Genomic DNA, 22,224 nt, shown 5'->3' on the forward strand with positions numbered 1-22,224 from the left:
TGAGTGCAATTGTGCAGTTATTCGAATATTCTTTGATATTGCCCTTCTTTGGGCTTGGAATGAAAACTGACCTTTTCCAGTCCTGTGGCCACTGCTGAGTTTTCCAAATTTGCTTGCATATTTAGCGCAGCACTTTCACAGCATCATCTTTTAGGATTTGAAGTAGCTCAACTGGAATTCCATCACCTCCACCAGCTTTGTTCGTAGTGATGCTTCCTACGGCCCACTTGACTTCGTAATCCAGGATGTCTGGCTCTAGGTGAGTGATCACACCATCGTGTAATCTGGGTTATCTGGATCATTAAGATTTTTTTTGTACAGTTCTTCTGTGTATTCTTAACCACCTCTTCTTAATATTTTCTACTTCTGTTAGGTCCATACCATTTCTGTCCTTTATTGAGCCCATCTTTGCATGAAATGTTCCCTTGGTATCTCTAATTTTCTTGAAGAGATCTGTAGTCTTTCCCATTCTATTGTTTTCCTCTATTTCTTTGCATTAATCACTGAGGAAGGCTTTCTTATCTCTCCTTGCTATTCTTTGGGGAACACATGTATACCTGTGGTGGATTCATTTTGAGATTTGGCAAAACTAATACAATTATGTAAAGTTTAAAAATAAAATAAAATTAAAAAAAAAATATTCTTTGGAACTCTGCATTCACATAGGTATATCTTTCCTTTTCGCGTCTCTTCTTTTCTCAGCTGTTTATAATCATTATTTAATGGCTGGGACCAAACCAAGCCATTAATAGCTTAAATAAGTCTGTGCTGATAATTGTTACACTGTTAGTGACAGTGGCTTTTCTAGTCTTCATTACCAGTGATGTCCATTAACTTGTCTCAGAATTTTAAAAGTTTGACATGCAATTCTACGGGCATCTGATTTACGCTTTTCTGAATAATTATATTGCATGCATCAAATCCTATTATGGTAAAAGACAAAACACTGTCCAGATTCATTTATTATACTGAAATATGGCTGTTTTAGGCATTGCTTGAAATAATATTGTCTTATATGAAGTTTAACACATCAATATATCTCAGGTATTCTCCATATTTGTACAGGTGAAGAACAAAATAGGCTGTTCCTCAAAGAGCATTTAAAAGTGTGACATGTTAACGCAAAACCAATTGATAATTCCCCCTTAAATTTTTGTCCTTTTTATATAATCTCTTAGGTTTTGTTGTTGTCATTGACACTGAACAATATATATTGTTTTCTTGAAATTAACTACTTTAGAGCAGGACATTTATCCCATTCTCCCTTTTGCTGTGTTTCTGCTGTTGCATTTATCACAATTTTATTTTATTTGTTTACATGTCAGCCTCCCTTAATAAACTCTGAAGACAGACATTCTTATTTGTCAGCATCCTGTGCCTGGGATGTTATTAGTGTAGTTTTCAGAAATTCTTTTTAAATGATATCACAAACAGTTCACTCAATCACACGCCATGTGTTTATTTAATAAACATTTATTGAGCACCAGTTTTGTGCTGAGACTGTTACCTGTTTTAGGAATTTCGCTCTAAGCCCATGTCTGGAGTTGGCTACCCCAGAATTACCAAGGTAACTTCAAAACCAGTGTGCGTTCCTGGGCTCCATTCTTGGTGAGCTTGATAGTATAAATTAACGCCCAGGACCTGGGAAACTCCATGTAACCTTCAGAGTCTGAGAGATGAAAACATAGTCCTTTCTCTAAACTGGTTGCTGCTGCTGCTGCTGCTGCTGCTAAGTCACTTCAGTCATGTCCGACTCTTTGCGACCCCATAGACGGCAGCCCACCAGGCTCCCCCGTCCCTGGGAGCCTCTAGGCAAGAACACTGGAGTGGGTTGCCATTTCCTTCTCCAATGCATGAAAGTGAAAAGTGAAAGTGAAGTCGCTCAGTCGTGTCTGACTCTTAGCGACCCCATGGACTGCAGCCTACCAGGCTCCTCCGTCCATGGGATTTTCCAGGCAAGAGTACTGGAGTGGGGTGCCATTGCCTTCTCCACTAAACTGGTTAGTCCTCCTTATTTTTTGTCACTCTCTTTATTTTGCTTGTTCTTATCTTTATTCTCATTCATGAAAACAAATGAAATAAAATGGGGAAATGCAGTGACTTTTTTTTTTTTTTAAGCTTAAGGAAGGGGAAGGCACTTTAACATAGATTATTTCATTCAACTGTTGAAGTAACCCTGTGATTTAAATATATTCCCTTTCTTCCCCCATAAATTACTAAAGGTTATAAAACCTTAAGGTGAGATATCTAGTTAATGGCAAAGTATAGTTCAGGGAACAGAACTGAGCAACTCAGGAGCCTGTCTTCTTTTCCTTTGGTACAACCAGCCGTACCATAAAAATGAAATTAATTGTAATATGTGTATTGCTGGAACTTCCCTGGCAGTGCGGTGGTTAACACTCCAAGCTTTCCCTGCGAAGGACTCGGGTATATTCCCTGGTTGGTGAACTAAGATCCTACATGCTATACACCGCACGGCATGGCCAAAGACAAAAAATACACAAAAACATACTAACTGCTTATGTGTCCTAAGAACAAAGGAAAAATGCAAGGAATTGGATGCCTCATAAAAAACTCAAATGCTCTATGGGAAAAAAAGCGATTACGTTTATATTTGTGACCTATGATTTCATTTTTTCCCCCTCTTGCTCTGTGTATCAGTGCCTCTTCATGGGTCCTTCGGCTATTTTTAAAAATCATTGTGTATAGTTTCAAAGAATGGCTTCATGTTTGAAACTTACGAGTCATAGAGACATTGTACAGCTTTATTTTTAGCTCTATAGTCTATTGCCTAAGGTTATGAAAATACCTAACAACACTCAATATACATATTACTCTGTATTAGTATCTAATGTCTTGTTTTTTCTCATGACACATATGTTGGCCATTTTTTTCTTCTCTTGACGGTTTTTGAGGCCATGTATTGACATTTTGCAAAGAATGTTAACATATAGAGGTTCATGGTTCATTTACTTGTGTGAATTATGTGCCTATAATATGGAAATTAAAAATCAGATCATCATTAATAAATTAGTCAATAAAAGTAGACATGTGCTTTATCAGTTCTGTGCTATCTGTGCACGTATTATTTCTATAAAACTGTACACTAACTGGAAGTTGCTTTTAAAAAGTGCTGTTATTTGTTAGTATTAACACTTACCTTTTTAAGAGCCACACTGATAGGATATAAATATTTGCAAGGGTGAAATTAGAATGTTGAAGAGGCTACTGTGAAGTGTATTTACAGAGGAATATACTTACATTTAGACTGTTTAAAGATTCTGTATTCTTAAACTCCTCTCTGGGCTGCCCACCACCTTCAACCCTTTGAGAAAACTGAAATTCATCCCTCCGGTCCACTTCTCAGGAGAGTTTTCTGTGTCTGACCCTTTTTAGGCTGAAGCAGTATTTGTTCCTCTGATAGCTGTCTGTAATGATTTACTTAGGTATGTCTTCTCAACCAAGTGTGAACTCCTTCATGTAAGGATTATCTTGAGGGAGCTCCAGCAGAATCTGAAACATTACACAAGTCACTCAATGTTTGATTTTGGTTTAAGGAACAAAGTTTATGATTTGCCTTGGCAAAGAAAATATATTCGAGCAATTAACTGTGAATTGTATAGTTGCGTAATACATTATGACCTTTGGGAAAACTGAAGTCCGGGGTAGCTAAATAGCTTGCCGAAGTCACGCAGAAGGTTCCTTAAATTTAGGCTGGCATCATGTTCATTTCTCTTTCAGCCGCATACACTTTCTAACACTGGCTTTTGCCAAACTGTACTCCACAGGACACTAGTGCCCTAGGAAGTCATGCAACTGGAGTCATGGCGAGTAAGGGAGAAACTGGAATTTGACAAGGGGAAAAAAACCTTTGGTTAAATAAAATTTGAGGTTTTTGTTTTGTTTTTTTAACTCCAGGACTCTCCTGAATTGTAATGTGTGAAAGTGCATATTGCCAAAGAGATTACTATAACATGGAGTAGCTTCCAAAGTTACATGTTAATAGAATCCCCCTCTTTAAAATTACTCTTAAGAAAAAAAAATTTAAAAAAAATAAAATAAAATTACTCTTAAGAGTCTGTTTTTTCAAAGGATGCAATTTAAAGAAGCTTTAGTAATTGAATTCTGTATGATGTTCATTCAAGTTCTTTATGTCAAAATCAACTTGACTTTGTGAATAGCAAAAAAAAAAAAAAAGATATTGGTTGTGGACTCCTTCCCTGGATTTTTCTCTGATTTCTCTATGAGTTTTGACAGATTCCAAAATTGCAGTAAATTGCTTCCATTTATTCATTGGTGAAGGGAATCTCTGGGGAGACAGTGGTCAAATATTTAACCTTTGGATTTGTGATTTTGAGCCTATAGTCATTGTTTTGCTAATAGGTCCTGGCCAAGATGTATCTGTCAGATCGTATTATAGCAATAATAGCAGACAGTCTACATGCGTTTATTTTACTGAATTTATGTTTTATTGCCTGAAAGAGATTCGCTTGGTAATTGTTTTTTATATGGAGACTTTGGTGTCCACTGTGGTCCAGGGAACATTAAAGGGACCACTCTCTGTTTTATTGGGTTTGGCCAACCTGATAGTTTGTTAGTTGGTAAAAGGAGAAAAAGAATTCTAAAGTGATATTAAATGTTAATTTAATAGTATCTGTTGTGAGAAAATTTGACTTTATCAAATTCAAATCCTCGACTTAATAGGAATTAAAATTTAATTATAAGATGGTAGTTTGAGGTAGTTACATTGTAATTTGAGAAGGAAATGTCAGAAAACTATTAGAGATTGTAGATTTGGAGAGAGAATCCGTAGCACTAGTTGGAGAGAGAATGAACCCATTAGTGTCTGGGATAATCAGTGCAATCTTGATGCCAGCACTATGTGGGATTTGTAATAATAGAAGGGAAAATTGAGGTTTTATAGTTTGCCCAAGGGAAGAAGTAGCTTAATTAGGTTAAATACAGCCTGGAATAAAACATCCACACAAAAGAAATAATGTAGATTTCAGAATGAGAATATTGGGTCTGTCCGAATTTGAAAGGGGAAGGAGAGCTCTAGACTTAAATTGGAATTCCCAGGTGGCAATAGTGGTGAAGAATCTACCTGCTGATGCAGGAGATGCAAAAGACACAGGTTCGATCCCTAGGTCAGGAAGATCCCCTGAGAAGGACATGGCAACCCACTCCAGTGTTCTTGCCTGGAGAATCCCATGGACAGAGGAGCCTGGTGGGCAACAGTCCCTGGAGTTGCAAAGAGTCAGACATGACTTAGTGACTGAGCCCAAGCACAAGGCTTGAATTAGTCTGGAAGGACTGTCACTCAGAACATCAGACTCCTCTATCTTCTATCTCCGTGACCTTGGTTAACTCCATCTCTCTATTTACTTAAGAGAAAATGGAAGGTCATACTTCATATGACTAATTCCATGATCCTGAGCTAGGAATGTAAAAAGAAGTAGGGTAGACTTGTCTTTGCAATTGAGTCAGCATGTTAGAAACATGCTCATAAACAGATTTTTTAAATATCCTGATTTGATAATCTAATTGAATTTTATCCATAAAATACTTACTTTAGGAGTGTGTGTGTGTGTGTGTATATATATATATATATATATATATATGCTGCCATTGTTACAAACATTTAAAAAATCTTCTTTTGGAATTACCTCATGGCAAATTTAGAGCTTCCCTGATCGCTCAGTTAGTAAAGAATCTACTTGCAATGAAGGAGACCCCAATTTGATTCCTGGCTCAGGAAGATCTGATAGAGAAGGGATAGGCTACCCACTCCAGTATTCTTGGGCTTCCCTTATGGCTCAGCTGGTCAAGAATCTGCCTGCATTGCAGGAGACCTGGCTTCGATCCTTGGCTTGGGAAGATCCCCTGGAGAAGGGAAAGGCTACCCACTCCAGTATTCTGGCCTGGAGAATTCCACGGACTGTATAGTCCATGGGGTCGCAAAGAGTTGGACATGACTGAGCAAGTTTCACTTCACAGAGCAAATTTAAGGACCCCCAAATTAAATACAATTCTTATATATATATATATATGTTTTATATACACCTCATGTATTATTTTGTGTGTGTTTATGTATATTTTTAAGAACTGGACATGGAACAACAGACTGGTTCCAAATAGGAAAAGGAGTACGTCAAGGCTGTATATTGTCACCCTGCTTATTTAACTTATATGCAGAGTACATCATGAGAAATGCTGGGCTGGAAGAAGCACGAGCTAGAATCAAGATTGCTGGGACAAATATCAATAACCTCAGATATGCAGATGACACCACCCTTATGGCAGAAAGTGAAGAGGAACTAAAGAACCTCTTGATGAAAGTGAAAGAAGAGACTGAAAAAGTTGGCTTAAAGCTCAACATTCAGAAAACGAAGATCTTGGCATCTGGTCCCATCACTTCATGGCAAATAGATGGGGAAATAGCGTCAGACTTTATTTTTTGGGCTCCAAAATCACTGCAGTTGGTGATTGCAGCCATGAAATTAAAAGGCACTTGCTCCTTGGAAGGAAAGTTATGACCAACCTAGATGGCATATTGAAAAGCAGAGACATTACTTTGCCAACAGAGGTCTGTCTAGTCAAGACTATGGTTTTTCCTGTGGTCATGTATGGATGTGAGAGTTGGACTGTGAAGAAAGCTGAGCACCGAAGAATTGATGCTTTTGAACTGTGGTGTTGGAGAGGACTCTTGAGAGTCCCTTGGACTGCAAGGATATCCAACCAGTCCATTCTAAAGGAGATCAGCCCTTGGTATTCTTTGGAAGGACTGATGCTGAGCTGAAACTCCAGTACTTTGGCCACCTCATGCAAAGAGTTGACTCATTGGAAAAGACTCTGATGCTGGGAGGGATTGGGGGCAGGAGGAGAAGGGGACAACACAGGATGAGATGGCTGGATGGCATCACCGACATGATGGGCATGAGTTTGGGTAAACTCCGGGAGTTGGTGATGGACAGGGAGGCCTGGCGTGCTGCAATTCATGGGGTCGCAAAGAGTTGGACACAACTGAGTGACTGAACTGAATATATATTTTTAAACAGCAAATGATACTACCTAATTCGTTTACTTTTACTCAGTCATTAGACTGAGGTTTGAATGATTTTAAGTGGTTAGAAAATCTGTAGTAGACAAAGAAAAGTTACCATTTACTTTCTTTAAGGCAGTTTCTAAAATATTTAGAATTCTAGAATATTTTTAACAATGGTGGCAGCTCTGAAGCAAATATCTAACATCCATCATCAAGAACCTTGGAAAGACTGACTCTTCCTTGGATGTTTAAATTCTTCTATGTTACTTAAAAATAGCAATTATCTTATAGCATATTCTTACCTGGTGAAATAAACAGAAAGGATCAAGTAAGCAGTAGATTTGAAAATCTAAATTCAGAGATATATATAAAGATTATCTTGAATTGTAAATGTTATTACACCAAAGGGTTCAAAATACCTAGAAAGTCTTAATTTTCCAAGTAGAATTTTTCCCTGCGTAATTAAACTGTAGTCCTCAACTTTAGAAATTTTCCATTATCTGAATAGCTCTACATCCTCAAAAAGATCAGTGCAGAGTGTAATAGAATTGCATAATTCACAGTATGAAATGGGATAATTTGAATTGGAGCTGAGTTGAAGCATAATATTACCTTAAGGATTTTAATGAAGAGAATATTAACACTATTAAACAAGATCAACAGCATCAAAAGCTAATAATCAAAGCATTTTTAGACACTGTTAAAGAGGTTGCTTCCACTGAGGCTTTGCTGTGCCAATTGTGTGTAATTTTTATTTGTGTATTAAATTATACTTTTTACTAGACAGCATTTGACTAGATGTTCCAGTGCATTTAAAACTTTAGAAATGATCAAGCTTCATTTCAAATAGAAGTATCATATTCACCTGTTCTTTCTGTTCGTGTGTGAGTGGTTTTCCTACCGACCATTTAGAATTAATGCCACTATGATGCCCACCATGTGCATGCATGGATGCAGGTCTGCATCAAAAGATATATTTCTGTGTATTTCTTTTAATTTGACTAGTTCCATTAGCTTTAATATAATGAAATTATGGTGAAACATCTGGTTAAATATATTCCAGCGTGGTACCTTCCTTCTGCATTATAGAAACTTACAGACTTGGTTTATCAGTTACAAGATCATACTACATAGGTGATTGACACACATGTATATTTCTATTTCTGTTTGTTTACATTTATACACATATGCAGTCTTGTAAGTCCAGTTTAGACATAGCTTTCATTGACAAATGAATGCTCAAATTAGCACTATCCAAAAGAAATATGAGCCACAAAATGTAATTTATTTCCAGTAGAGATATATATACCCAATTTTTAAAAAGCATAAAGAAACGGGTAAGTTTTAGGAATATATTTCATTTTACCCAATACTTCCAAAGTATCAGTTCAACCTGTAAGCCACAGAAGAATTGCAAATCTGTTTTGTGTTCTTTTTCATAGTAAATCTTAGAACTGTGTACCTTACACTGAAAGCACATCTGGGTTTGGCCGCTGCACATCTGAAGTGCTTGCTAGCTCTGTGTGGCTTTTGGCTCCTGTGCAGGATGGCACAGAGCTTGATGCTTGTCAGTGTGGACACCCGGGTGAGCGGGGAGGAGGAAGGGGATGGCGAAGATAATGAAGCTAGGATGAAATCATAGCTCATTTAACAGCGTCTCCAGTAATCACCGCTTCTTTAGAGAAGGTGGAACACTGGCTAGAAAACAAAAGACCGTTTCCTATATATATGTGAACACAGGGGAAAGAGCTCCTATATTGTTTTTCTTTCTTTGCTGGCAGAAGCAAAATTCCAAATTGGGGGTAAGACTCACAGAAATTTCCAGAGCTTGCTGACTCCTTCTCAGGCTGGGGAGGAAAAGCCTCCCAGTCTCCCAGCTGCAGGAGGCCTACAGAGATAAGATACTTCCACTACCATTACCGTTCCTGATGTGGAGGGCTGGGACCAGCCTTCTGGAAGGGGAGGCACAGAGTTGTTTGAGTAATTTACTTCTCAAGAGAGATTGCACCTGCAGACGCTCAGGCCCAGTTAATATGAATACAGAGACAGAGTATGAAGGGGTGCCTCAGCTGGGACCTCTGTAACAAAATGCCATTAACTAGGTGGCTTCATCAACAGAAACTTACTTATCACAGTTCTGGTGGCTGAAATCCAAGATCAGATGCCAGCTTAGCTGGGCTCTGTGGAGTTCCCTCTTCCTAGCTGATAGATTCGGCTTCTCTTCTTGCTAAGTCCTCAAGCAAGAGAGCTCCGATGGCTCTTCCTTTTCTTATATATAAGGACACTAATCCTATCAGGAGGGCTCTACCCGAGGACCTCAGCAAAACGAAACCTAAGCTTAATCACCTCCCAAAGATGCACTTCCAAATACCATCACATAGGGGATTGAAGCTTCATATGTGAATTACAGCAGGAAATAGGGGAGCAGGGCAAATACTCAGTCCAGAGTATGGGAACTGCTGTCGTATCTCCAGCTTTCACTATATCCATGCCTGGTAAACCAGCATTCTTACAAGATTTTGTATGTGTACACATGTAGTGGCCATTCCTTCTTTCTTTTAAAAAATAAAATTGAAACCAAGAAGTTCATTTTAGCAGATAATTAAGTGCTAGGTGATTTGAAGGGTTTGCATTGAAGCTTTTATTGGTGAAATTATAGAATTCAACTTATGCCAATGATTAATAAAATGACAAAAGAAAAGTCATTATAAATAGAAGCAAAGTTGACAATGAAATACCAATTAATAAGATTAATACTTTCTTCTTTTAAAGTAGATTATAGAAATCTGCTTAGTTTTTTGTCAACTCCCAAATTCTCATTTCTGGATAATACTTGCTATCATTTTTGTTTCTGACAGATTTGAGGACATGATATTCTGATTATATTAAGTGACAATGGGCAGTTACTTAGCTAAACAAATAACAGAAGTAATACCTGAAATTTATATGATGTTTATAGTTCATATTATTTATAAAGTGCATTTTTGAAATCCTTAAGATAGAATTTAATGAAAACCTTCAGACTTAGAGTTTTGGGGTAGGGCTGCAGAACTGTCAGCTAAGACAATCTTACTTCTCACTGGAGATCTGTTAGTTCTTCTGTTTACAATACAAGCATATCTCCCAATGGATCAGAATTACTGTAAGATGAAGAAGACAAAAAAGTGACTATGTGGTCAATACAGGAAAACGGAATTCTTCATAAATGACTGAGTAAAACTAAAATAAATGAAGAATTTGAGGCATCTGTCATCACGGACTCTTCTTTAGGTTTCAATACTAACTTTGGGAAATAACAAACATTTTGGATGGTTTGGTAGGGACATACTGATTGGATTCAGTAACTTACCTAGTCCTAATAAAAGCATTTCTTTGTATTTCACTAAAAAGAGGAACTGATATTAATCAACATTACTAAAAGGAATGAAGCAATCAGTATGTTTATTCTTTCATTACTTATTAAGTATCTATTGAACATTTATTTTGTTCTGCAGGACAGACAGACAAGAGTCTTTGTCATCCTAGAGCTTAAATTCTTGTGGAGGAGGTTTTGTTTTCTTATAGGCAATGTAGTAGGTACTTTTTGTATTCTCTTAGAAGTTCCATAGCAGACTATGGCATAATGATTATTTCCAATTTGAAGTTGAAGAAACTGAGTCTTACTAAGTTGCTTAAGACTGTATAACCAGTAAGCAACAGGAGTTGGTGCCAGTAGTGAAAGCTTGCCTTGCCTGACCCCTTCACTTTGCAGCTCCACTAATATACCATCTCCTGTGGACCCATTCTTTATAAAAATATCTTACCAAATGTCATCATTTAATAACATTAAAACCTGTTTTTGCTTATCATTCAGTTGTTTTTTTCAGATCAGTCATTTTGTAGTATTGGGCTTGATTGCATTTTCAAAAGAAATTACGCCTGGTACGCTTAGCCTGATCTAGTAGCACAAACGACAGCTTCGCCTCAATAACAACAGGAAGATCCTTAATGGGCACTGTCTTCAGAATGGTAATTCTGATAAGCAATTGCCTCTTTAATACTGTAGTTGGAGTAATAGCAAAGGACAGCCAATTATAATCAGACAGTGTCTGCCAAGGTTGACCTTGGTAGGGGTACTGTAGAAATATATGGATTTATGGATTTTGTGAAGGGATAGTATTCAGGAGATGGCATCAAGAGAGGAAAAAAAGATAAAAGTGGGGAAGACAGTTTTGCACGTTTCTGATTAGCACAGGGAAAAGTTCTGCTAACTGATTATCAACAGTGCCTTGTCATCAGGCACTGCCTGTGCAGGTTAGAGTTGTTATCTGCCAAGCTGTAAAGATACCTTGTTTCTATTCCGATTAAGGCTTTGGTTACATCTATCTCAATAGAAGGGAGCGTAATCAAATTTAGTATGTGTGTGGTCAAACCTCAGACTTGGAGCTGGGAGATTATGTCTGATCATTGCCTATATGACTTTAGCTTTGTTTTTTAAGATTTTCTGTGATGGACTCGGGCTTCCCAGAGGGTGCAGTGGTAAAGAATCTACCTGCTAATGCAGGAGGCTCAAGAAACGCAGCAATCATCACTATCATAGTTTGCTTTCTATTTCAGTTTTTGGGAGGCATGAGATTTTAGTATAGTGGCGAAGAACTTCGGGCTCTGTAGCCAGATTGACGTGGTATCAGTCTCTTCCTTGTTGCAAAGCCTTGGGCAGATGACTTAATCTACTTAATCTCTCATTGACTCAGTTTCCCAGTTAAATGGGAATAGCAGTAGAACCGGAGAAGGCAATGGCACCCCACTCCAGTACTCTTGCCTGGAAAATCCTATGGACGGAGGAGCCTGGAAGGCTGCAGTCCATGGGGTCGCTAAGAGTCGGACATGACTGAGCGACTTCCCTTTCACTTTTCACTTTCCTGCATTGGAGAAGGAAATAGCAACCCACTCCAGTGTTCTTGCTTGGAGAATCCCAGGGACGGGGGAGCCTGGTAGGTTGCCATCTGTGGGGTCGCACAGAGTCGGACACGACTGAAGTGACTTAGCAGCAGCAGCAGCAGCAGCAGCAGTAGAACCCACCTGGTAGGATTTTTGTGAGTAAAGAACTTAGAGAAGTGCCTGGCCCATGGTAAACACTATGTGTGATTAGTGGACTGTGATTATTGATAGTATTGTTGTTACTGTCAGAAACATATTATCATGGCATAATTATTGGGGTCACTGTATCCTCTTAACATCAAATGGCAGATGAACAAGAGCATTTACCTTTAGCTTCTTAGTCCTTTGTGAATGCTGGGACATGTATATATTAGCTGTGAAAGAACTTGTAAATTTAATGCCATAGTAGTTATGGCATTTAGGACAGAATATTTGCACTGCATGCAGTAGTGGGCATTTAGGACAGTATATTTGGTAGCTTAGTTCTGGTTGCTATAACAAGAATTCCACTGGCTTAAACAAAAGATATTAATTTCTCATAGTTCTGGAAGCTGGAAGTCCAGGATCAAGGTGGCCAGCAGATCACTGTCTGATGAGGACCTGTTTGTTGACTTGCAGGCAGCCACCTTCTTACTGTATCTTCACACGGCTGAGTTGAGAAATCCTCTCTCCCATGACTCTTCATATAAAGGCTCCAATCCCAGTCATGAAGGCTCCACCTTTGTGACCTGATGACCTCCTAAATTTCCCACCCCCAAATACCATTACTTAGGCTATCAGGACTTCAGCACACAGATTTTGGGGGGACACAATCCTTTAGTCCATGGCACTTGGGAAGAAGGGCAGCAGAAACAGCAGCAGCAATGGAGGGGCTCACGCACCCAGTTGGGGCAGATCTTGGGAGTAGGCTTATCCTCTGATCTCTTAGGCACCTTCCTTCAGCTTCTCTGTGGCTCCCGGCCTGGGTCCGTGCAGCTGCTGTGGCTGCTATTATGTGTGGGGGGATTACACTCAGTAGTGACGTGATCTAGACGTGAAAACTGGCTGCGGTGTAAATTGGTAGGTGCAGATACAAAATGCTACTACGTGAGACCTCACCTATAACCTCCACTGTTTTTGTTGTGCAGTCAGTCAGAGAGACAAAGGAGTATATTGCGAGGCAGCTGCTACTAATTTCTTTTTCCTTTGTTTCACTTTAACATGACTGCCCATTCTTTTGAATTTTTGTAAGTAATCCTAAATCAGACAGCTATGTCATGTTAGGCTGAAAATTAAACTCTATCAGGCTGAATTTTAACAACCACCAAAAAAAAAAAAAAAAGGAAAAGTCATCACCACAGATATAGCAAACATATTACAAAATGAAGGAAGGAGGATGGTACATTAAGCACACTCTTGGTAAAGTGGAGTTCAAGGTGTGGGTATACAGTATGCCACACTGTCCCCATAGAACAGTGATAGAAAATAAACTGTATCATTTTTTACTGACTCATTCTGTCAGTGATTGAGGCATTTCAGTGCACAACCAGGAAAATAATAGGTTATTTTCACGATGGTAGAAGTTTAACAAATGCTCAATCATTCTCCTACATCATCACTGTCGTTGGCGAGAGCTTTACTGTATGATATTGATGCCTTGCTTCTTTCTTATTGCTGTATTCTTTTCAGATTCAATCTTTCTGCAATGGGCCACTAAACATTTCAATTTGCTACCTGTAGAGCTGGATTGCATGGCTCAGACTGAAATGAGAGAGAAATGCATTTCCTGAAACTCCAAGTTGAGGGTTTCATGGATTTTTGTGGAAGGGCGCACAGACTGAAACCCACTGATAAGTTGCACACAATCACTTTTGAGTGTCTCATGAAAGTACATGGTATTAGGCAATTCATGGATGTTTTTAGGGAAAATAGGCTCAGCTAGATACTGATGGAACCCCTACATTTTGAGGAACTCAGACCGTCAGCCTGGGGTGTTCGTGCCTATAGTCAGGGCTCTCACAATGGCCCTTGAATACTTCTAACACTGCTTGTTTAGGTGCTCTTAAGAGCTCAGGTACTGAAGAAGAGGACAAAGTCTAAATTATTTCCTGGCCCAATCCAACTGAAAGAAAGGGTTTTATTCTACAGTTGGGAAGAGATTTTTTGTCCTTTTGCAATTTTACGGGTAGGTAACATAAGGACAAGTTGGCTATGGAGGAGTGAAAAGCCAGGAGAATCATGGACAACAGGGGACAGGCACCTTGATTTTCCAGTTCCTGATGACCTCCCGCCTTTGGACCGCTTGCTCTAGTGGAAAATAGATTGTCAGTCGTACTGCTGTTTTCCCTTGCTGCTGAAAGCATACTGATGGCTAGATCACCTGGAATATTTATATTCCCTAGTCTGTGTTGTACACTGAAACCTGTAGTGTTACTTTAGAAAATAACTCTTGTCCTTTAGCAAGCATCTGACCAAGTGGAAATGACCTAGAGGGGAAGTGATTTGTTCAAGGCTCAGCCAGGATTGCAGTCCTCATCATTGAAACCCAACTCTAGCCCTCTGTCCCATTCTTATCATTATCACAGTCATAATCCAAAATAATTCTGGACCAGAAGGGAAGCCGTGACTGTGCAGGCATGCCTCTGCTCTGTTGCTGTATGATCTTGAGCAAGACATCTCTCTGGAACTCACTGTTTCTCTTTCATAGAAAGGGGTAGCTTGTATCTGTTGATCTCTGTATTTTCTTGTATAAACTCTCTGGTTCTATTAGTTGTTTTTTTTTTTCCTCCATTTTTGACTTCTTTTTTTTTCTTCTGAAAATTATGAGTATATTCACAAAAGAGCAACAGATCCTTGCTGGGTTTTAGAGCTAGAGGAGAGCTAGCTGTAGAGGATGGATTTTTGTAGAAGGGCGCACAGACTGAAACCCACTGATAAGATGCACACAGTCACTTTTGAGTGTCTCATGAAAGTACATGGTATTAAGCATTCATGGATGTTTTTAGGGAAAATAGACCCAGATGGAGAATAACAATTATGAGTAACATTCTACTGAGTTTTTGAGGCTCTGTTGTTTGGGGACTTCAGGGGTCTCATGGTCCTCTGACTTCTTGTCGTTACCACTGGACACTCCCAGAAGGAAATGGTCTTCCTTCATTCAAGGCTATAAAAATGGCTCTGGTCTCCCACCATTTCCCTCTGACCCTGAAGTAGTCATGAAAATCATGAATGTTTTCTAATGATTTGGGGGAAGGGGGTAGGTAGTAATATTGAGAATTCAACAAACGGGAAAGATCCAAGGTTTAAGATTCAAAAAGTTAGAAACTGTAGTCTTAAACATGAGGGGCCCCATATCTTGACTGAGTATTACAGGGACTTAATTTTTTAATTACATTTGGCCTTATCCGTGGTCTTCTTTTGTGTTTCACTCTTACTTCCTAAGCTGCCTCTTACAGACTTTCTATCCCAATTAATTTTGATGACTTTAAAGGCGACTCCTTCTCACTTCTGCATTTTGTGTGTTTCACGAGACATTGCTTGCTTGTTTGTTCCCTCCTGACTATTAGGGACACAAGAGAGAAAGAGAGTGAGGAGGGGAGAAAAGGGGGCGTGCAAGGGCACCAGTGCCTTCGGTTATTGAACTTGGAGAGAACGGGTTCTTGTAGTGTAGACACATGAAATTAGACAGTTTACTTTTCATGGGAACTCTTAATTCTTACTCTAGAAAGCATATTTCTTCATAGGAAAGATACTGTTGAGGATTCCTGTTCAAATGGGGAGAACCATTTGTAGGTAATACAGAGTCATTAAAGCAATTAACATTGCATCATGTCCCATGTAGAAAGCAAAGCATACCATATATCAATCAAGAATTTTTTTCTTTTTAAAAATACAGACAGATTCTCAAAGACTGTGTTCACTCTACTACCCTCAGAGAAGTTGCTTCTAGTGTGATGCTTGTTAAATATACTTTTTCTAGATTCTATTCATTTAGTGATTCATTCAACAAACTTATTGACTACTTCCTATGTGCAGAGAATTGCAAAGTGCTGAGGACATAGATGTGAAAAAGTTGAAATGGGACTCTTACATCAGTGGGCCTTCAGCATGGTGGAAAAAGCAAATTGAACAGTTGCAGAGTCTTGTTATAAAACTAAAATATTTGTGTAAGGGAGAGACTTCTGTGTGAATACAAGTTTTATTTATAAGCATGAATTTAGAAAATTTTGAGAGTTGGGTACTGGTTGAGAAGAACCTTTGTGAGAAATTCTCACTGTTCACAAAATAAATACAGTCAGCTTTTCACGTCCACAGATTCAACCAAATATGGATTGAAAATATTCAAATAAAATAAAATTTCCAGAAAGTTCCAAAAAGCAAAACTTCAGTTTGCCTTATTTTGCAACTATTTGCATAGCATTTACATTGTATTTACAACTATTTACATAGCATTTACACTTATTCCTGTTATAAGTAATCTAGAGATGATTTATAATAAACAGGAAGATGTGAGTAGGATATATGTAAGTATATATATGCAAATACATATATGTGCAAATACATTTTGTATAGGAACCAGGTACCCAAGGGATGGATTCTGGGAACAACTCTGTGCACTTTTCATATCTGGCCTTAGCTATTTGATTTGAGACTTAAAGTGATTTATAATATAGATCTGGTTTTCTGGCATGAAATATAAAAATGAGATACCACCAAGTTGGAGCCTTGTCCTAGAGTATTTTTGTAATTAAAGAGTTTGTTTTGGATTAGTTTTAGAAAATCTTTAAAAGTGTAATTCTTCAATTGCCAAAAATTCACACTGGTTCTGTGTTTCTTAGACATAAACAGAAATATGTTATTTTTTGATTCACTTAATTTCTTTTTAGTCTTGTTAGCAAGTTGTTCACCTTGATATTTTCCATTGATTTAGCTTCAGATCTTAAAAAAAAGAAAAAGCAAAGAGCAAAAAGTTGTCAGAACTTCTGAAAGTTTCACTGCTGTTTATCTTTTCAGGTGGCTACTGCCAAATAATGAAATCAGTTAAATTGCTCTTTTTTGTGTAATTCAAGGTTAATAACTGGTGAAAGAAATTTTTATCATTGGGTAAGTTTTATAATTTTATAAATGATAGGAATCCTCTCCTTTTAAATTAGTATTGTTCATTTAATAGCTAAAGAATTCACCTATATCTCTCATTCAGTTATAGAATCTTGCTCCTTTTTAAGTCTGGTTTATTCATGAGACTCTAGTAAAATGTGAATGTTCTGCATGTGTGCCCTTCCCTACTCACTGGGGACACTCTCCACGTTTCGCACTCTACCCCATGTCTTTATATAATTATATTATTATATGTCATCCATCTTTCTACTAAGTTATGAACTCCTTGTGCCAGAATAGTATCTTTGTTATCTTTGTAAACCCAGTGCCCAGCACAGCACTTGACATATAATAGGTACTCATATATATGTTGGAGAAGGCAATGGCACCCCACTCCGGTACTCTTGCCTGGAAAATCCCATGGATGGAGGAGCCTAGAGCGCTGCAGTCCATGGGGTCGGGAAGAGTCGGACACAACTGAGCAACTTTACTTTCACTTTTCCTTTCATGCACTGGAAAAGGAAATGGCAGCCCACTCCAATGTTCTTGCCTGGAGAATCCCAGGGACGGGGGAGCCTGGTGGGCTGCTCTCTATGGGGGTCGCACAGAGTTGAACACGACTGAAGTGACTTAGCAGCATATATATGTAGTGATTGAATGAAATGTGGCCTTCTGAAGAACAGAATCTACTTACACACACACACACGCACAATCAGCAAATAGGCATTAATCTTTGTTGTATATAGGGTTGCCACTGGGCCTGTTGCAGGTACTAAATTTATAGGGTCCCTCCCCTACCTTTGGGAAGATGAATTTCATTGGATTCTAAATGCACACAATCATATCTTGTTTTATTGACTTCACAGATATTAGGTTTTTTACATACTGAAGGTTTGTGACCAACCCGCCATCAAACAAGTCTGCTGGCACTATTTTTACAACAGCATTTGCTCACTTTATGTATCTGTGTCACATTTTAGTAATTCTCACAAAATTCAAACTTTTTCATTATTATTAATACATTATGGTGATCTGTGATCATTGATCTTCGATGCTTATGTTGCCAAGAAGATTTCAACTAACTGAAGTCTCAGATGACGCTTAGCATTTTTTTAGCAATAAAGTATTTTTAATTAAGGTATATGCATTATTTTTTAAGACCTAATGCTTTTGCATGCTTAATAGATCACAGTATAGTGTACACATAACTTTTCTGTGCCCTGGGAAACTAGAACAGCCTATAGGACTCACTTTACTGCGATGATCTGTGAACTCAGAATATCTCTCACGTCTGCGTTTATTAATGGAAAAGATGCCGTAACCAATAACATATCAGAGATGTGCTTTGTGTAGAGGCCAAAGGATAAACTCTGCTATAGGATCCTTGGAGCTCCAAGGATCCCCCTTCACTAAGGATAATCAGGAGCTTATTTGTAGAATAAGTGGGACTTTAGCTCAACTGTAAAAGAGTGGTTAACATTTATGCCAAAAGGCATCATAGGTGATGGCTGTGTCCAGTACATTCCATCTAGGTCTTCAGTCACCATGTACCGGGATTCAAGACTGATCATACAACTTTACCCTGCATGTGTTAAGGAATTTACTTAATGTGTGAAGATTTTACTTAGGAAATGGGAAACTTACACGCCTCAGTCAGGAGGAGAAAAGAAGGCACAGTTCCCCCAGTGTTCCCATTGTCCCACTGAGATGTGTACTGAGTTTGGGCTTTGTGAGCCTGCAGTGTGGGCTTGAGTTCTCTTGTCATTCTGCCTTACCAGAGCAAGAGAATGAGAAAGCATCCTTGGCATTGGAGGAATACTCAGGCTGCTTAGTTCAAAACAGTTCAGTTTGGTGTCCCAGCTGTCTATAGGCATTTATGAATGTCACCTTCTGGACTAGAGACTTTCAGACCCATGGGAAGTTTCAGTTTCCTCTTCCGAGGGAGGAAGTCACCCACACTGTGGATAACTGATATAAAGTACAGTCCCTTCTGCTGGGAAAAAGGTGTTCACCTGCTCTGTTTGTCATGCGGGTGACGCTGCCTGAGCTCTGGGGTCACCATCAGATAGTCCTGCTCATTGCACTACAGTGGTAATGAGTTTGGCCCTGAAAGTAAAGGCCTCAAGTTCAAATCTCTGCTTGTCCACTTACTGACTATGTGACTGTAGGTTCATAACCTCTCTAAGTCTCAATATTCTGAAATGTGAAGTTAGAATAATAATAACTCATTCTTCATAGAACTGTAATGAGAATGAAATAAAATAGACATTTAGTACGTAGCAAGTGTTTGGTGAACATTAGCTGGAAAGCAAGGATTATGATGTTCCAAGAAAGGAAAGAGAATGTTGCAGAATGTTCCAGTGGGGACAGGCATTGTTCCAAGGGTAGGCATTGTTCCAGGGACAGAGGATGGGCCAGTTTTGTCAGGGAAAGGGCTTATTTGGGGGAGAATAGAACTGTACTGGGGGAGGGAGGGCCCTTAGTGCAAATTAAAGAACCATCCTCCAGTCAGCTTGGAGACATTGGAGATTTTCTTGTCAACTCATGATATGTAGTGGAATTTTTTCAGAAAAAACAATGTGGTGGTAGGCATTCTAAGTATATTAAAAGGAAAATAAACTGGAGACAGGAGTACCTTCTAGGCTAGAAGTAATTTATTTTCCAGGAAGCTGCAGATTTGAGTTCTGTGCCCTTTGACTTCCATTTGCTTTGCCATCACCCTCTTCCAGCGAGTTACAGTGTGAGCTGCAATATGCCTCCAGACCTCTGTCCACCTTCTGCTGTTCTTCGTGTGCAGGCATTGTAATAACAAAAGGTTTAAAAAGTAATCCAAGTTATTTTTAATAGGATATAGGCACAGATAAAAACAGTATAAGACAATACATCTAAAAGGCATTTCTTTGGATTTTGGTGATTTCTCACTATATTGAATTGACAGACTCAGAAACTCCCCCCCCCTTTTTTTTTTCTTTCTTTCTTTCTTTTTTTTTTAACTGGAAAATAATTGCTTTACAATGATGTGGTCTCTGCCGTACATCAGTGCAAATCAGTCATAATTATATATATATCTCCTTCCTCTTGAGCCTCTCTCCCCCTCCCCCTTTTCAAGAAATATATTTTTTAATGTTATAAGCCAGGGTTTTATAAAAGTTTGCAGTGCTTTACTTAGCTTTCTGTTTTCCAACCCTTCCCCATGTAATACTTGAGAGAAAATGAACAGGAATGATGGGTAAATGAATGAACAATATGATGAGCTGCAAAGGAGTTCAGAGTTGTTGGCCTTTGCCCTGTGGGACTGTGCCTCATGGAGCATGATTGCCTGATGTATCTTCCACCATCACCATGACTGGACCGGGGGCCTCTTGGAACAAGGACTGTGTCTCTGTTGTTCTCACTGTATCTCCAGTTCTTAACTCAGTACCTTGGATGGTTTTTCATTATTTCTAAATAAGTGAATCTGCCCCTGAAATAGGATTATTTGTGGGATTTTGAGAGTACATCACTGATGAAGAGTACATCACTGATTGTATCCTGGGCTTTGGGCCACTCCCTTAAGATCTTAGTTTCCTTGGCTATAGAAATTCGTAAAGCACCTATTTTGCTAATAAACAGTAAGTTAAAATATACTACAAATCACTTCAGAATTTTAATCACTAAGTTCAGCTAAATATGCAACCAATAAAGGGATTTATCTCCTGCATGTTGCCCATGAGCCATCCTGACAATGACATTTCAAAAGCCTGTAAGGAAATGACCACTTACACAAGGAAACCATGATGTGCACACAGCCCACCTTAGGATCTGATTTTGGAGGTATTTTATTTTCTTCTTCATATAAAATGACAAGGTGTAGTTACTTTGGGGATATTTCAAGTTGTAAAACTAGGAATTTCTGACAATGTGGTAAATTTTGCATGCCTGTCTCAGTTGTTTGCTGTTAAAATATCAGAGAAAAAGAACTTTTAAGAGAGAACAGTGCTTGTCTTATCTTGCATCCTTATGACAGCCCGGCCATGGTGTTTTGTTGTTATTTAATCACTTAGTTGCATCTGACTCTCTTGTGACACCTGGAGGACTGTAGCCCTCCAGGCTTCTCTGTCCATGGGATTTCTCAGGCAAGAATACTGGAGTGGTTTGCCATCTCCTTCTCCAGGGGATTTTTCTGACCCAGGGATCGAACCTACATCTCCTGCATTGTCAGTTGTATTCTTTACCTCTGAGCCACCAAGAAATTCCACTGTGGTGTTTACCAGACAGTGATATTTCTTTGATGGGTAAACAGAACATAGACCATTTGAAGATATGAAAAATGACCTTTCCCAGCAAGGAGATGGACAACTTGAGATGGAGTTGACTGCCATTCGAAATATGTAGTGTTGGTCAAGGTTTAAATTTATCAGATAATTTTAAGGAGAGGCAATTTGAGGCTAAGATAGAACTTCTTAGCATTAAATAGGCCCCTTCAATTTTCCTAAGTAAATATCCAGCTCAGCGGTGTTTGATATTAAGCCTGGCATTTTGCTCTGTTCCTTTTGCTTCTGGTAGACATGCCCTTGCATTTACCATCCACATCCAATTAAGGGGAAATGGAGAACTTGAAATTCAGAGACCTCATTCTTCTTGTCACTGAATTAATGGACTGGCCTTGGTTTGGGGTAGAGATGGGAAACTGTGGAGCTTCATTTCCATTTTTTCCTTAAGATTAAGAAAAACAACCATATTTTACACATTTGTCAGCAGTGGCATCACCTTGCAGTTTACTAGTTTCCATACTCTTAGGAGCTTATTATAAAGAAAAATACTTTGAAACATCATCAAGCTTGCTTTCTGAGTGTTATCTAGTTGGGGCTCATACAGTATCCCTAGGGAAAGAACTAGGAATCAGACTGGTAATTGGAACCATTGATAAAATAGAGAATCTCTTTTAATACAGACACAGTGTGGTGTAGCAAAAACATTGATAGATTTGCAAGTCTCATTCCTGTTCCTAATTTTGTTACTATGTGAGAGACGAAGTTTTATCCCATTGGATGTTGACCGTTTTAAGATTTAAGACAGAAAGAAGCAAACATAATATGATGCTGAGTGTAAGGTGGAGTAGGTTTTTGAACCGTTGTAGTCAGCCAAAAGCACCAGTCTTTTACCTGACCTACTGAATCGAGTGTCTCTTTTATGTATAACCA

At 38.7% G+C, this 22,224-nt stretch overlaps 1 protein-coding gene across 5 annotated transcripts in view; it reads left to right on the forward strand.

The window, feature by feature from the left end:
* EXOC4 (exocyst complex component 4) overlaps positions 1-22,224 on the forward strand; it is an 800,870-nt gene that overhangs the window by 431,424 nt on the left and 347,222 nt on the right. The window contains exon 11 of one of the 5 annotated variants that reach the window (XM_061414739.1): positions 6,196-6,295. The exons of the other annotated variants lie outside the window; for them this stretch is intronic. Coding sequence (XP_061270723.1) covers positions 6,196-6,238 — 43 coding nt within the window. The 3' untranslated portion in view covers positions 6,239-6,295. Of the gene's footprint in view, positions 1-6,195; positions 6,296-22,224 lie in introns of those variants that run through there. 5 annotated transcript variants of the gene reach the window in all.

The sequence above is a fragment of the Bos javanicus genome, chromosome 4 (genome assembly GCF_032452875.1).
Source record: "Bos javanicus breed banteng chromosome 4, ARS-OSU_banteng_1.0, whole genome shotgun sequence".
In the NCBI taxonomy this organism is placed as follows: Eukaryota; Metazoa; Chordata; class Mammalia; order Artiodactyla; family Bovidae; genus Bos; species Bos javanicus.